Source organism: Sceloporus occidentalis, unplaced genomic scaffold (genome assembly GCF_023333645.1).
Source record: "Sceloporus occidentalis isolate IW3139 unplaced genomic scaffold, rSceOcc1.0.p SCAF_5, whole genome shotgun sequence".
Classification (NCBI taxonomy): Eukaryota; Metazoa; Chordata; class Lepidosauria; order Squamata; family Phrynosomatidae; genus Sceloporus; species Sceloporus occidentalis.
In genome coordinates, this window is record NW_028316985.1 from 6,207,609 (window position 1) to 6,224,621 (window position 17,013).

General features: G+C 42.0%; 1 protein-coding gene across 2 annotated transcripts in view; it reads left to right on the plus strand.

The window, feature by feature from the left end:
• PLXNA4 (plexin A4) overlaps positions 1-17,013 on the plus strand; it is a 597,539-nt gene that overhangs the window by 571,791 nt on the left and 8,735 nt on the right. For both annotated transcript variants that reach the window (XM_089527462.1, XM_089527463.1), the window contains exon 30: positions 1,162-1,374. In XM_089527462.1, coding sequence (XP_089383588.1) covers positions 1,162-1,374 — 213 coding nt within the window. The remainder of the gene's footprint in view (positions 1-1,161; positions 1,375-17,013) is intronic.

The window sequence follows — 17,013 nt, forward strand, 5'->3', positions numbered from 1 at the left end:
ATCTACATCCTGATAAATAGCCTCATTGTGTGCCATGAAAGCATTTCCCAATTTATGGTGACACTATCAAGGAGTTTTCTTGGCAGGGTTTGTTCAGCGGGGCTGAGAGAGTGTGCCTACCCCAAGGACACACAGTGGATTTCCATGGCTATGTGCGGATTCAAACCCTTGTTTGAACTGTAGACCTTCTTATTTGAATTGGAGTCATAGTCCAACACTCTAACCACTACACCAAGCTGGCTCATAAACCACCTTGTATGTGTAGGTGTCTTCAGGTCATCTGTCAACTCATGGCAGCCCCATGAATTTCTTAGGGTTTTCTCAGGCAAGGAATCCTCAGGTGAGGATTTATCAGTTCCTTCCTCTGAAATATTTCTTCTAGCACCTGGTATTCATTGGCTGTCTCCTTTCCAAGTACTAACCAGGGCTGGACCTGATTAGCTTCCAAAATCAAACAGGATCGAATGCCTTTAGGGTATTTAGGCCCATAAATGGCCTTGTGTGTGCATAAAACTGAACTGAATAGTTTTGCAATGTCTATATTCACCTAGGGGCTGCTGTGATGTTACAACTTATGGGTATCTGTTGTGCAATGGAAGCCTGATGGGCTCCTATGTGCATTGAGGTGCTCCCCAATCTACATCTGACCACTGGCTAGGAAGAGACAGAGCACAACGGGATCTCACAATGAGCATCAGAAAGGGCCAGCGTGCACCAGAAGTGCCCAATGCACAACAGAACACTCTTAGTGGTGCCCAGTTAGGTGTCCTTGCAGTTCACTAACTGTTTTGTTGTGTTACTGTAATGTAGCTACAGATCTATAAAATTATGAAAAGTAGACTGAGGTCCAAAACACACTGCAGAAATAATCCATCTTGAGACTGCTTTAACTGCCTTGGCTCAATGCTAGGGAATTCTGGGAACTGTAATTCTGGGCCATATTTAGCCTTCTTTGTCAGAGAGCTCTGGTGCCACAGCAAACTACAATTCTCAGGATTTCCTAACTGCTAGCACAGTTAAAGCAGTCTCAAACTGGATTATTTCTGCAGTGTGTTTGGGACCTGAGATTTAGGATCTCAGTCTCTCTGAATTCGGCTATTTTATGCATATACAGTGATTCATTTTAATTCTTTCTTTCCTTCCTTCTGTCTTTTTTTCCAGCTTGCCGCTAAGGTTTTGGGTGAACATGATAAAAAACCCACAGTTTGTCTTTGACATTCACAAGAACAGCATCACGGACGCTTGCCTCTCAGTGGTTGCGCAAACTTTCATGGACTCCTGTTCAACCTCAGAGCATCGTTTGGGGAAAGATTCCCCCTCGAATAAGCTCCTTTATGCCAAGGATATCCCCAGCTACAAGAACTGGGTGGAAAGGTATGTCTCACCTTCTTTTGGATCAACAGACGGTATGGAGGGGTCACTTAACATCTTTTTTTTCACCATAGGTTCCAGTCAGACAAAACAAAGAACTTCTTCACATCAATTGTTAGAATTGCAACATGCAAAATGTGGGAGTGATAACTGTCAACTAGATGACTTTTTAAAAAGAAAACATTGCAATGCAATCCAAACGTAAATTTTTGCCAGATATGGAGGATTAGGATTATGAACATGCCTGCTGAAATCCCTTTCTACTGGTAGAAGAGTTATCTGCTGGCAGAGCTCTGCTGGCTCGGGTCTTCTGGCAGAACAGCCACTAAAATACAGTATGTGTAAACGGAGTGGAACAAAGAAAAAGCCGTGTTACTCCAGATTTGGGTGCATTTAGCCTGGGGAAGAGAAGACTGAGAGGTGGCATGACAGCTATCTTTAAAAATCTAAAAGGCTGTCATGTAGATGATGAAATAAACTTGTTTCTGCTACTCTAGAGAGCAAGACATAGCAAATTACAAGAATGGAGATGCCAGTCAGCTATGAAAAAGAACTTCTGGACAGTAAGAGATGTTCAACAGGGGAAGTCTGCCTTGGGAGGGGTTGGATTCTCCTTCATTGGGAATATTTGCGATGTGGCCATGTTCTGGAAGAGTTTATTCCTGATGTTTTGCCAGCATCTGTAGCTGGCATCTTCAGAGAGTTTAGATGGTTTCCTTTCAAGGGTGTTTTAGCAGTAGATAGCAGAGGGTAGGATGGAGGCAGTGGTTCCCAACTTTTGGATTTCCAGATGTTCAGGACTTCAGCTCCTGATGACCTAGTGTCCGCTCGACTGTTTCTTAATCATTTTGGCCAGTCAGAATTGTACTCATTGGGACACACTTGTGGAGGAAAACCAACATGGAGTCTAACATATATTATGAGGTTACATGTATGGATTGGCAACCCACTATGTCAGTAATAGAAATTACATTTTTCAGTGGTTATCGGGCATTATATAATACAGAGGTGGAGAACAGTGGAACTCCAGTTATTGCTGGGTTATAGTCCCCCATTAATGTCAAGCTAGCATGGCTCTTGGTCGAAGATAATGGGAGAGGGGGGTCCAATAATACCTGGAGGACTGTATGTTCCTCACCCTGGACATAATGGAACCATCCAATTTGGAAAGAAATACTGCCTAAACATTAGGCACAAGTTCTTTCCATCATTTCTTTGACCAGCTTTAAAGCTGAGTTGAAGACAATTTTGTTTAGGGAAGCGTTCCCTGCCATTATATAAATCTCAGTTCCTTTGTCATTTTAACCTGTGTTGTTTTATAGTTACTGTTTCAATTTACATGGTATTAATTTGTAATTATTGTTTCTAGAATGTATGCCTCCTCCAAGTTTTTATTTATCTATTTTAATTAATCTGGTTATTCCGTACAGCACTGTGCAAATTTACAGCACTTTATACATAAAGTTTAATAATAATAATAATAATAATAATAATAACAACAACAACATTAGGAAGAATGCTTTTACAGCAAGAGCTGTTCAACATGGAATAGACTGCCTCAGAAGGTGTTGGACTTTCTGTCTTTAGAAGACTTTTTAAAATGATTAAAGGAGTGCTTTAGTTGTGCATTCCTTCATATCAGGGGGTTAGACTAAATGGCTTTTACAGTGCCTCTCAGCTCTCATGATTCTATAGTTTTATGATTCCAGATCTTGCGGCTGTGTATATCTCTGAATACTAGATGCTGGGTACGTGTGATGATATTGAGATGGCTGTTGCCTTCATGCACTGCTTGTTATGAGCTTTCTGACAGTATCTAGCTGTTCACTGCTGGAAGCATCTAGCGAGGCTCTCCCGCTCCCCTTGTCTGGTTTTGGTTTTCACATATGACTTGGAAAACAATTGCCATTCCCATTTAGCTCAGCTTTGTTTTCACACCGCAAGGCTCTTTAATTAGAAGAATGAGCAGAGATGGTTTTCAGTCCTAATTTCTCTTGTGCTGGAAAGGCTGTTTAAAGGATGAGAGAGGTGGAAGAGAAAGGGATGGAGATGAGAAAGATCATAAGATGGATTTATGATTTTGGGATTCATGTTTACAGTCATGAATGACCAAGCATACCCGCCTACCCACCCCAAAGCTACCTTTGCAGCCTGGTAGCACCCTGGCTGAAGTGTTTCCTTGTTGATGCAGATCAAGTCTCTGAGAAGTGATGTCCACAGTGCTCTCCCGTTCATGGGGTGTATTGAAATAAGCAATGTGGTAGGACCCCAAGGGGTCTCTCCAGCTGCCTATTCTTGATGTGGCCCATGAGAAGGAGAGCATTGCATATTTCATTGCCCAGCAACCCAATCTGCAGTGCTTTGGAAATACTTGAGAGGAGGAGTAATGCCAGGCTGCAAGGTAGGATTCTTTGTAGGGTAGCATTGTCAGATGTAACTACATCAGTGAGTACCATCACATATTTACACTGATGATGCAGGATCACATGTCACACACATGTAACTTCCCTTACACCTTAATGTCCAGACATAGCCACATTAATCTGGACAATCAGTATGCAGAGACCTTATACTACCTTTGATCTGAACTGAGAAAAACAAAGAAGCTGGTGGCATGACCTTTTGTAGACTTGAGTCTACTTCCTCAGATTTGTTGGTTGCATCTGAGGAAGTAGACTCAAGTTTACGAAAACTCATGCTACCAGCTTCTTTCCTTCAGTTTGTCTTAAAGGTACTACAAGATCCCTTTGGATACTAGTATGTTCATTCTGCTATTGATATATTCAAATATAAGTGCATCTGAGGAAGTAGACTCAGATGCACATATATTTGAAGTCTACTTCTTTCTTTCTTTCTCTCAATTAGTCTCAGAGATGCTACAAGATCCCTTTGTATATTGATATCTTCAGTTCACCATCATGTAGGCTGTGTTTCACAAGGATCTAAATCCTATTGTCAGTCCCAACTTCAGGTGATCTCTTGAATCAATTAGATTTGGCTATATATTCAACAATTTAGCTATATCTTCAACAACTGTTTCAATGGATCTACTCTAGTTGAGACTCACTAACAGATTTCCAACTATGCAGTTGTGTATTCTCAGATGGGGCATAACTATTTGTCAGTGCTTCCAATTTGCCGCTTGATTTACTAGGATTGCAGAAACAGACCCTGAATGTTCTTAATTGTAGAATGGGACAATAGGGAGATAAACTGACAGACAGACCATTATTATTATTATTATTATTATTATTATTATTATTAATGTATATCCCGCCTTACTCCCAGTACAGGGACTCCATGGATTGCTCTGTGTCAGTCATCACCCAAAAGGAGGTGCATTGCAGCCACTGTGTAACCACTGTAATGAGTATAGATTTACACAACGCAAGGAGAAAGTAGGATCTAAGCCAATAATGTTGGGTTTTCCAGGCTGCTGAGTTGCTGTGATAGTTGGTGGTGGTGTAGTTTTTAAAAAAATACTACAGGGAAATGTACCTCTTAGGTTGCCTTTTGGAATGATTGGAGAGAGTGTTTTCTTTCCTTTTACCTTTCAAACAAGCACTTAGGCTTCTTGCATTACAGAGCTGCCCAGCATCCAGTATCTGCCCAGTATCTTTCATTTGTTTAAAAAAAAATGCATGGAAATAGACATTATTTTTGGATCACCATTTTCAGAAAATGTATATCTCCTAAGAATTTTACTTAAGGCAGATATTTATGCATTCATTTTACCCGACAATATTCTGTTTTCTCTGTGTTTTTGGTATTTATGTCAACTTTCAGGTAAGCACTATATTGCAAAGTTCAGAGAATTGCAAAAACTGAAAGAAAACAGCACACTGCTCCATGCAGTTCTCTGGGAATGTGAAAATCAAATTGGTTTGCCTTTTTAAAAAGGCAAGTGCAAATATTCTGAATGAACAAAGTATGGCAGGAATCCATTGTTATAACACATTTAGTTGCATTTACAGCCCACTTTATCTTTCATCCCTGAGTCACACAAGCCAGTCAGAGACTTCATTGTGAGGACTTGCCTGCTGGCCACAAACTAGTTTTGGAAGCAGTCTTGGGACCCACCTTGAGAAAAAGATGGCATATAAATAAAGTAAATAATTAAGTAAATAAATAGACTAGCCATGGTTTTTTCTTCGTGGTGGGATTACAATCCCCAGAATCCTCACCTGCCTGACCAGGTGAAATGCTAACTAGAAGACTGTGGGATGTATAGTGTAAAATATGTTTACCTCCAGCTCTTTCTAGAATATAGCTCAAGTGTAGTTGTTTCCTCATCATATCTCCAAGTGTGAAGGAAAATATGTTGAGTAGAAAATATGTTGAGTAGAATCAACCAAAATGAAGTTTGAGGACAGTTTTCTCCATTCCCAATAGATAATTGAATTCCGGTGGAATGGGATCTGATTCCTTGAACAACTTAGGAAGCTGGGGATGTTTAGCCTGGAGGAGAGATGGTTAAGAGGAGATATGATAGCCCTGGTTAAGTATTTGAAGGGGTGTTACATTGAGGATGGAGCATGCTTGTTTTCTGCTGCTCCAGAGACTAGGACCCGGAGCAATGGATGCAAGCTCCAGGAAAAGAGATTCCACCTCAACATTAGAAGGAACTTCCTGACAGTAAGGGCTGTTCAACAGTGGAACACACTCCTTCAATGGAGGATGGTGGAGCCTTCTTCTTTGGAGGTCTTTAAGCAGAGGCTGGATGGCTATCTGTTGGGGATGCTTTGATTGAGAGTTCCTGCATGGCAGAATGAGGTCGGACTAGATGGCCCTTGTAGTCTCTTCCAAGTCTATGATTCTATGATTCTGAGATTCTATGAATCATGCCCAGCAGAAGCAACAAATATGGTTTGTGTTTGCTCATGAGAATAGAGCATGCGTTTGCAAATAATGGGGGGGGGCACTCAAATTCTTTCTTTTTCTCAGTTCTTGATAAGAGCTAGTTTCCCTCTATTTCTTCAGAAAAGCTTAGGTACCTTATGGAAACTAGGGCATAATTAAGCAAGGTAGCTCCACAGAGGCCTCTTGGTTGCTTAGAAACTGTGTTCACAGAAATGGAGTACCCCCAAAAAAAGGTAAAAATAAATAAAAGAATTACTATATGATCAGATTGAAACCCAGTGGTAGCTAGGCTGAAACGAACTGCATTTAATACTGACTGCTGTATAGAGGTCTTCAGCCAGGTCTAGCCTCCTCCTACTAACAAATGAGTTTTGCAGGGACAGAAAGAGACCATGCAGGGCTGCCTATGAACAGAAAAGAAACTGAGAGTTTGCATTGTAACAATATGCCAAGAGCAATTTTACTAGTGCAAGGCTGCCCCTGGGGCAATAGCTATTGCTGTGATCCTGAGACTCGATGAGAAAAAGAATCTAGTTGAATCGGATAAAAATGCAGTTGTACATACACCAAGATGTGAGAGGGGCTGGTCTGTTAAGTAGAAAGAACATCCCACTGAGAAAGCAATACTGAGCTGCAGTGTGTCTTCAGAGTGTGTCTTGTTGTTGTTGTTGTTGTTGTTGTTGTTGTTGTTGTTGTTGTGTTCCTTGAGGTAATTTCTGACATGTCTATATTATAGCGTTTTCTTGACAGAATTTGTCCAGAGGGAATTTGTTCCCTTTGCCTTCCTCCGAGGCTGAAAGGGCCTGACTTGCCCAGGTTCTTCAGTGGGTTTTTATAGCAGAAAGAAAGAAAGAAAGAAAGAAAGAAAGAAAGAAAGAAAGAAAAAGGGTGCTTCGCGTAAAATGTGTGGGGTTTGTTCAAAAACCATTTTTGTACCAAAAAAGAGTATATTTTTGCACACAGTAATTTACTTATACACATTTGCTAGGGTAGGGGCACAGGATCCATCTGAATGTGGAGAATCTGCAAATAGCAAAAACACTATGTTTTTACCTGAGAGAACTCCTCTCTAGGAATCTGTAGGTCCTCCAGTATAACTCTGAGGTCAACATCTGCATTGACCATATCATTGCACAGGAGGAGCTACAAATGCCTAGTGGAGTGTCTAGGAATCTCTAGGTCCTTTAGTGCGACCTTTGGTTAAAGTTGACCATAGAGGACCGCTGGAGGACCTAAATATTTCTAGAGAGAACATATTAATAAAATGTGTGAATAATCAAATCCGCAAAAGTCAAATCTGCAAAAGTGGAGGTACAAGTGCTTGAGGCTAAGAACTTCACAAAAGTGGGGAGAAGTCTTTGCAAATTATTCCACATATTGTTGTTGTATGTCTTCATGTCATTTCCGACTTATGGCAACCCTAAGATGAACGGCATGGGGTTTTCTTGGCAAAATTTGTTCAGAGGGGGTTTGCCATTGCCATCCTCTGAGGCTGAGAGAGTGTGACTTGCCCAAGGTCCCCTAGTGGGTTTCATGGCTGAGATGAGAAATGAACCCTGGTCTCCAGAGTCATAGTTCAATACTGATATTACTATACCATGCTGGCTCTACACATACAAGAATGAAATACTCCAATATTGACATCCTTAGTGTGCAGCCAACATTTACCTTTCTGTGACATTGCAGCAATGACTTTGTGAGCCAAGTCATTCTAAAGAGGTCAAGTGTGTTTCCAACCATGTTTTATTCATGGGCCTGTTGGCACCGGGGATCCCGTCCTCTGTCTCTGAAGGGAGATCAGAGAAAATGAAGACCCAAAGCTGACCTTAGCCCTTTGGTTTCCACAGAGGAACTTTGTAGCGCCATCCATGTGAAAGATAGCACAAATTAGCCCTACAGTCACAGAACTGGGCCCTTTTCTTCTTCTACTACTTTTGAAGTCCACTTCAGTGTCAAAGCTGCCTCTTTGAGGCTGAAAACCCTGTGGCTTTGACAGCATTTGATGAAATCTGGAGGCCCCCAGGAGAAGCAGATGTACCGAGAGGGATCGACTCATTAACATGCAGCAGCATGGCAGAGCTATGGCAGAGAGGGGCAACAGCTGACCTTTGGTTCTTCACTGTGCTGCCAAATCTGTAACACTCCTTAGAACTTCATCAGAGCAGCTTGATTGTATTTGTCACAAGCAATAAAACATTTCCATGCAATGAGGACGGTGCAAAAGGAAGTAGTCAAAAGAAGCAAGCAAAATGGAAGAGCAAAAAAAAATTTGTCATTCATTTGCAGATGCTGGAGTCAGTACCTGGACTGAAAAAAAGCCAATAGCAATAGCATTTACATTTCTATATGGCTTCATAGTGAACTCAACACTCTCTAAGCAGTTTCCAATCTGTCAGCCAGTTGTCCCCAACAAGCTGGGTACTCATTTTACCAACCTACGAAAGGATGGAGGTCTGAGTCAACTTTGGAGCCCTGGGATCAAACTCACAATCTTCTTGCTGCAGTAGCGGCATTTAACCACTACACCACCAGGGCTCCCTGGGCTTCAGTTCAATGAAGGGGATAGCGTTACTGGTATCCTAGATGAGAATAATAATAAGTGGGGAAAATGTGGCATATGGGCCACTTGTGGGTCCTGGATGCCACTTTTGTGATCCTTGATGCTCCCTGCCAGTCCCTCAAAGCCCTCCCATCACCTCTTCCTCCCCCTCTTTCTAAAAAAAGCACAATCTTTTTATTGGATCTCTAATAATTTAAAAACAAATAATACATCAAACATAAACAATAAAAGAACAAATACAAATACAAACATTTAAACCGCTGATGTTAAACCCATACCCTAATGAAATTGACACAACAACATAAAAAAACCCTTCTTTGGCCCATTACAGACGGGCTCTTGAGGCGCCCCCATCACGTGCTAGGGGTTGGCCGGGGACCTAGCGACCACACCGGCCTCACCCCTAGCACATGACGGTGGCATAATAATGGCGGCGCCCTATACACACAGGCGCCGCCATTATTACATTATGGACGCATAGCGTCCGCACGTCGCATGGCGCTTATGATGTCGCGAGTGCGCCATTGGCGCCTCATGGCGTCATATCCGCGCCACGGGAAGAAGAGCCATTTTGGGGCTTCTTTTTTGCTCTGCGCGGGAGCCGTGCGGTTTGGCTGCTGCAGCTCCTTCGCGGAGCAACCAGCAGCGCTGGCAGACCGCCGCTTTTAGGCAGTCTGTAACACGCTCTAGTTTCTTCACTTCTGTTATTTGAATGCATCTTCTTGCGCCAGAAATTCTTACTTTCTATTGTGGCACCATATTCGTATACATATACTCTTTTAATTCTTGCATCACATTTGACATTAGTTTCTCAATTAGTTTCATTCCAAACCTACGACAGAGTCTGGTCACATTCTTTTCTAAAATAAATTAAATAAATAAATTCCTTCTTAAATCTGTCTAGAGATATATATCCTTAAGCAAGTGAGTCCATTTATCTATCTCCATATGATCATACAATTTCAATAACCATGTCCCTGCCAGCCCCTCGAAGCCCTCCCATCATCACCACCTCTTTCTCCTCTTCCTCTTTCTTCTTCTAAAAATGATAATCTTTGAGCAGTTTTCTTCTGCAGACTACGCAGTGGATTCACCAGCCACCATGATCCCCTAAACACATAAATTGTTGAAGAAATGAGAAAATAGGTTTGTATCAATTAAAATAAAATGATAGTGAGGTCTGGCTCTCATTTTAACACTTCAGACTCTTCATCCTGCTGCCCCTGAGAGGTCAGTCCCTGAAACTGGAGGGAAATGCTTTCCTAGAAAATAGTGTTAAAGAGCTTTGGCTCATGGAAATCTGAGCAGTTGAGGACCAGTTTTTATTTGTATATGAATGAGTTGGTTTGCATTTCCTGAAGCAATGCATAAGCCAGTAATGCAGTTATACTCCAAGAGTCCCACGTTTTCCAGTTCTGCAAGGGATTTCTCCAGCTCTTGTTTTGTTTGGTTTTGTTTTGGGTGTGCATCAGGGAAAAGTGCATACAAAAATGTGCATATGAACAAAAATAGCATATAGAAATCCATAATAGGAAGGAAATCGGCTTGTAAAATGCATATGCCATTGCCCCTCTGTTTTCGTGGACTTGGGATCTGCATTCCCTGCTTATGCACGAGCGGCAAATGGAGGGGAACAAAATGGGGTGCACATCACCATTCAAGCCAATGGGACTTGAAGATTGGTGTTTTTCATTTTTGTGGGGGGGAAGGGTCCGGAACGTATCCCCTGAGAAATCAGAGGGGTGACTGTACTGGGGAAAATGCATAGTAAAAGCTGAAAATGTTTTCCTGGGAATTTTTTCAAAAAGTGCAGAGGGGTGTGTAGATGGAATGAAATGAGCCTAAGGTTGGGTAAAAGAGAGAGATAGAGAAAGTGAGTGAAACAGAGTTTGTCCTATTGGGCCCTGCTTTTCGAATCATAGGAGGAATTTATCCTATGTTGCAGCCTGTTTTACCTGCTGTGTATAGTAAAAGTCCCATTTCTATCATCCTGAGAAGATAAACTTACTCCATTAATTACATTCTATACCACAAACTGTTTTCCCCCCTCCAAAATAGATATGGACATCATCTTCCAAAATTAGATTATGTATTCTCTAATATGCAGAATTTTATATTTCTAGACAGCTCTGCCTGGCTTTGGTTTAAATTTGGGCGGAAAACTCCAAATAAACCCAAAAATGCATGTACAAAAACCTAAAGGAGGCAATACATTAGAAACCTTTACAGTAGGCCCTTGGTATCTGCTAGGGTTTGGTTCCAAGGACCTCCAGTCTTGTGCATGCTCAAGTAAAGTTAAATATAATGGCATAGCAAACTTGTGCCTCCTATATAAAATAGCAAAATCAAGGTTTGTTTGGTTTTTTTTTTGGAATTTATGTATTTTAAAAATATTTGCAAGCCTTGCCTGGCTGAATCTGGGGTGTAGGATTCATGGATACACAGAGCCTACTCTTTTGTATTTTGCACAAACAAGAAAAAAACAAGCCTTCAGAAAGATACCAGTTGGGGGAAGAAAATATATGGAATAAAAGAAGTGTGCTGAGTTTGGTGCACTAGAGAAGGCAAGGAGTAAGGGCTGCTCTGGGGAAGGCTGGAGAATAGGAGAGCAGATGGTTGCAAAAAAAAAAAGAAAATGCACTCTCAGAGAGTAAAGTTTTATTTGAGAATAGGATATGCTTCCAGTTTCTTGAAACATGGAAAAAGAGGGAAAGACTTAAAGTTCAGGGATCTCACATTTGACAAGGCAAACATATACTGTATGTTATTGTAGCAAGCCTTAACAACATTATTTTTTTTTAGGTATTCCTTTTGTACCCGCAACTAGTGACAATGATGGTATGATGAACCTTTTTGGATGCCTGCAAGGGGGAGGTTCTTCTAAGCCTCCAACGTGTGTTCTCTTGATCTGGGGAACTGAAGCGTCTTTCATTTGGTCTGCAGTTGGGGCCATCTGTCTGGGAATATTTAATTATTCCAATTAGCTGTTTCCATTTCTTTGCCTTGAACCTCAGGTTCTGTGAAACCAGGCCAGCATGGTTTGATAGAAACATGGTGGGGTGGGGAAGAGATACCCAACTGGGACAGCTAATAACCTAAGCAGCAAGAGAGTCTGCCACATTCTCTTGTGTCATGTGAATGCTGATAATGGATATGCGCCACGTCCCACTGGCACTTCTAGGTATGTGCTGCCTTATGAGGATGAAAGGGGGAGCCCGCTCCTCTCTGATCCAGTGTTGCTTGGGTGCCCAACAAAGTTGTCAGCCCCGCCTCACCTGAATGGTGGAAGCAATTCCATAATTATGTCATTCCTGTAATTGTGTCTTCTGGCGGCAGCACATGGACTCATTACAAGCTTTTCATATGCTAAATGATTATTAATGAGCAAGCTTCCCAACCACCAGCCGCAGCAGCAACAAAAGTCATTCACAAGACAATTATCTTCATGCCGTAGCTGAAACCTGGACCACCCTGGATGATTTGGGGATTGCAATGAAACAATCATTAATGAAGTTGCTCTTTTCTCTTTTGAGGAGCTGGCAAGGAAGTGTAAGGAGGAAATAAAACCAAGATAGGACCTCCTCCTGTCTCCTGCTAGCCCACTGTCTCATGGGAAGTCTCAAGATCAGTTTTCAGAAGATATCAGGGCATTATGGTACCCGTGATGTCAAAGGTCATTTATACCTTCCTAATGTGTGGGGGAATTTTGGCTTCCTCCGGGTGTAACAGCAATAATATTGCAAATCTAAATGTTACTAGAAAGATGAAACGGGCAAATCTGGTGCTTGAAGAATTTACTTTTCGTACAACCTCCAGAATCTACCATTAACTTAAGTAATACTGATACCTATTTTAATAATGAATGGTTAAGGCAAAACAAAATAGGAGGGGGGAGCTCTCAACTTGTCCAGTGCTTAGAAATACTGCTTTTTAGTATTTTTTAGCATGGGTACTGATTGTACGTAAAAAAATTTACACCAAGCAAAGAATCAAGCAAAGCTGCTGATCAGGCATAAGGAAGATACCATTTCCAACTAGAAATGTTTCCAATCAGAAACAGGACCTCTCTTGAAATTCTTTGTTGCTGCCTCACTCATTGGCAGGAAGAGGCTGGGAAAAATCCCCCTCCTTTTGCTCCACCAACTCAGGTGCTGGCTGATAAAGTGGTCTTGGGGGTGAAACCAGGAGACGATGCTGAGTTATGCATTCATAACTAAGGTCTGCATGGGCCAGGACAGTCTGAAGGCAACCTAGAATGTCCTGGCCCCACAACTACCCTGACCTTTCCATGTTACCTGACCCTCTGTTTTTGCACAACATGCTGTCTGTATGAGTGTCCCACTGAACCACCTAATGTGTCTGCCACCACCACTGTGGCTCACTCACTTCTGAGGTCAGAATGAGGCACCCAGCAATGATCATATGACTGGCCATCTTGTTCTGGCCTCACTCAATCCATGGTGATGGCGGTTGCACCGGGAGGCTCAGCAGCACACCCATGCGGACAGCTGGCCTAGCAAAGGAAGGAGGGCTCTGGATTTTCATGAAAGATCCAGAGTAAGAAGTATGTTTTTAAAATCCATAGGATTATTTCTTACCTCCTTGAGGATGCTGAAGCACTGCGTGCAGATACAGAGAATCACTTCTGCACTTGTCTTGTTGGCTGCTGGGATCTCACTGTCGCTTTCTCAGACCATCAAGAGTCATTGAGAACCAGAGAGAAACAGGAAGAGTCAATTAGGCAAAAGCAAATGCTGGATCTGTCAGATCCACCTATTGTCCTCAGCCCATCCTCTCAACAGAGGGATGACAGGTCTGGAGTAATAGAGGTGTCTCCGAGCTTCCAACATGAACGAGCACTATGAGGCAGCTTTCTGCAAATTAAACTGTCATTCCATTCCGGATGGCATTGTGGCTTGATATCTGGAGTGCTTCACAAGTGCCGCTTCTGTCTGGCTGTCACCCAGCCATGCAAGAGCACCTGGGTTGTGACAAGAGAGAGGTGATTGAGAGAGAAGAGAGGTTGAGGGAGAGACTGTGGTGAATGAAACTAGCATACAATATGCCCTGGCCATTGTCCATGTTTCTTGTATTCTGAATGCCTCTGAGACTGCACTATGGATTAGGATGTTTTTGAACCTTGTGAGTTGAGAGAGAGCTGCTCATCCTATGCTAGATAGTATTAGGCATATCCCACTAGCTTCCAGAAATCCTGACTGGTTTTCTGGACTTAAAATCACCATGCCATCTTGAACACATCTGATCTCAACTGATTTCAGACACTATGCAGGTCTGTTTACTACAACCTGGAAAGCATGTGTTCACAGTAGAAGAATGAAATGTAGATGCACCCTACATTGCATATATGTTTGACTTCCTTGGTAATATCCTTATTGGTCAATTGCTTTTGGCATCCGTTGTAACATCAGTGAATTTCAAAGAAAATCATGAAATAGAAAATTCAGTATACAAAGATTTTTAGTCGGTCCACCCTTGCTAACAGAGGGAGGCAGGTCTGGTCTGACCCAAGTGAGAGATAGGAAGCCACAGATAAGCAAATGATTGCTATAGAACCAACAAGTGGCAGGAAGGGCATAAAAGGGCCAAGCAGGTAGGCAGCATCAGAAGAAGGCAGACGTAAGATGAAAGACCTCTGATGACAGCAGTGCTAGCTGTAAAAAAGAGAACCAGAGGTGATCAGTTACTTGTTGCCTGAATAAGAAACAGAAGGAGGAGGAGAACTTCTACCTCCATGGCCTGGGTAAGCAGCTCTCCCAGTTCTTCACCAATTCCTCTGCCTTCTAGAGCAGCTCCCAAACATCCCTTGGCTGTCACAGGTTGGTCACTTAGGGGTATGTGATGTGGGAGGAAGGCAGCCTCTAGGTTTGAATCAAAGAGTGAAGTCAGGCAGGTAGCGATGCTAGTTGTGGGTTACAGTGCCTGTGAGTTTTCTCTCTGTCCACAAAGACTTGAGGGATGTTGAGGGAACAAGGAAACATCCAGGGCACAAATCTGCTCTCAGTGGCTCTAACCTCACTCTGAGACCTGTGAGAAGTGCAATAATGGAGCCATATTCTGATCACTGTAAGTCTTCTGCATCCCTCCCATGAGGGAACTGAACTAAGAAATGTCCACAAGTTTTGGATTCTGATTAAGCAGGGGACCTCACGACAATTCAATGCTGAGTCCTACAAATCCAGATTGCTAAGGTATGGCAATATACCACAGTTTTGCCTCATCTGAAGGCATTGTTCATTTTTAATGGGGTGTAATGCCAGCTTTCACTCTTCCATTCAGCTCAGCAGGATGGCAAGCATGGAATATTTATAGAGAGGAACAAATGTCTTACCACAAGCTCCTTTTGGGAGTCACAATTCAATCTCTTCAACAACTAGAATTCCACACCAGCTGCTCTTGGGCTCAGTTTCTTGGATGCAATAAACTATCCCTCACCCATTTATCAGAAGGGTGAACAGCCTGGCTGAAAAACTTTTGCAAATTAAGAGGAAACTTGGACCAATTTCCAAAGAATGTTTCATGGAGTTGGTACCCATTATCCCAGATGCAGGCTACTTATCTGCAGTCACTGAAATGCCACTTGAGACAGATGTTGGCATGGATCGTGGTTTTGATTGGGGCATCTTCCTCTTTCCCCCTCAAGGCTAGATCCTTGTAAGGCCTTTTGATTTTTGTATTGGATCAAAGATATCTGTTTTAGAATTCATGTACATCAACAGTAGCACCTATGTGAAAGAGTCAGGACAGTTTGTAGTCTGATTCCACAAACAGGAATTTGTTGTTGTTAGCTGCCCTTGAGCCAACCTTAACTCATGGCAAGCCTATCATTTACTGGTTAGGTCTTGTAGATTTAGACCCATGACCTTCCTGGTTGAGTCTGTCCATCTGGCTTAGGTTCTTCCTCTCTTTCTGATGCCTTCTATCTTTCCTTGCTTTATTGTCTTTTCCAATGATTCACGCCTTCTCATGATGTGGCCAAAGTACAACAGCCTCAGTTTAATCATCTTGGCTTCCAGGGAGAGTTCAGACTTCAAGTACCCATTTGTTTGTCTTTTTGGCCATCCATGGTATTCTCAGCACTCTTCTCCAGCACCACGTCTCAATTGAGTTGATTTTCTTCCTATCCTCTTTCTTCACTATCCAGCTCTTACATCTGTACATAGTGATGGGAAATAGAATGGATTGGACTATTCTAACTTTAGTGCTTAGTTGTGTATATACACAAAAAAATATTTTATGCACAGAAAATGCTGTTGTTTAGACGTAAAATTCTGTTTTCTGTGCAAAAATGTGTAAATTTTGTACAAATTAAGTCCCCAGCTACAGCATTTTCTGCTCAAAAATATTATTTTCTGCATCCTAAATGCTGTTTTCTTTACAGAAATGTTGTTTTAGGCACAAAAATATCATATGCAGATTTTGTACAGAATAAATCCCAAACTGTGAATATTCCCCCCAAATTGTGGAGTTTTTGAAGACTTTCTCACAGCAGGAACAAAACTACTAAAATTATTTTCTTTGACAACAATATCAGTGCAGAATTACTCCTCCACTCTAAAGAGAACCCTTTGACTTCCCTTGTTCCTCCATTTTTCCATGGCAGGGTCTTTTGGAGCCTGCCTCCATCCCATATCTGTGCAACCTGATCATACTTCTTTAAAATATAGCCCAAAATTCAATTATTCTCATTCAGTAATTAATCATAGTGACATAACTATGTCTATTCCTTTTTTACAAGCATGCAAGAATAAATTAAAACTGTGTATTCCTTTATTCTAAGTATGCAAGGGAAGCTCTAGAAGCACTTTCTGGAGACATGCTAGGTATAGTTGGCATTGTACATTGTGCAGGTGGAACATAATGCTGTGCCATGCAATTCCATATTTCTTCTCCTCTCCTCTGGAAGAGAAGGAAAGGTAGAAAAGAAAGGGAGGCTCAGTGGGATGTACCCAGGCAGTACTTAGATGCAATTCTTCAAGCAGGAAAACAGAAATGATATCATCTTTCCATATCTCTAGTGAATCACTGGGAATCCAGGAAGGCAATGTCAGCAAACTTCTTTCAATAGCACTATTTATGCTGGATGCTGGCAGGGCACCTACCACCATCACACCAGGGATGTAGCCAGGATTTTAGGAAGCGGGGGGGGGGGGGGGGTCCAGACTAAGTGCCACCATTGCAACACACTTTGGGCATTTGGAAAC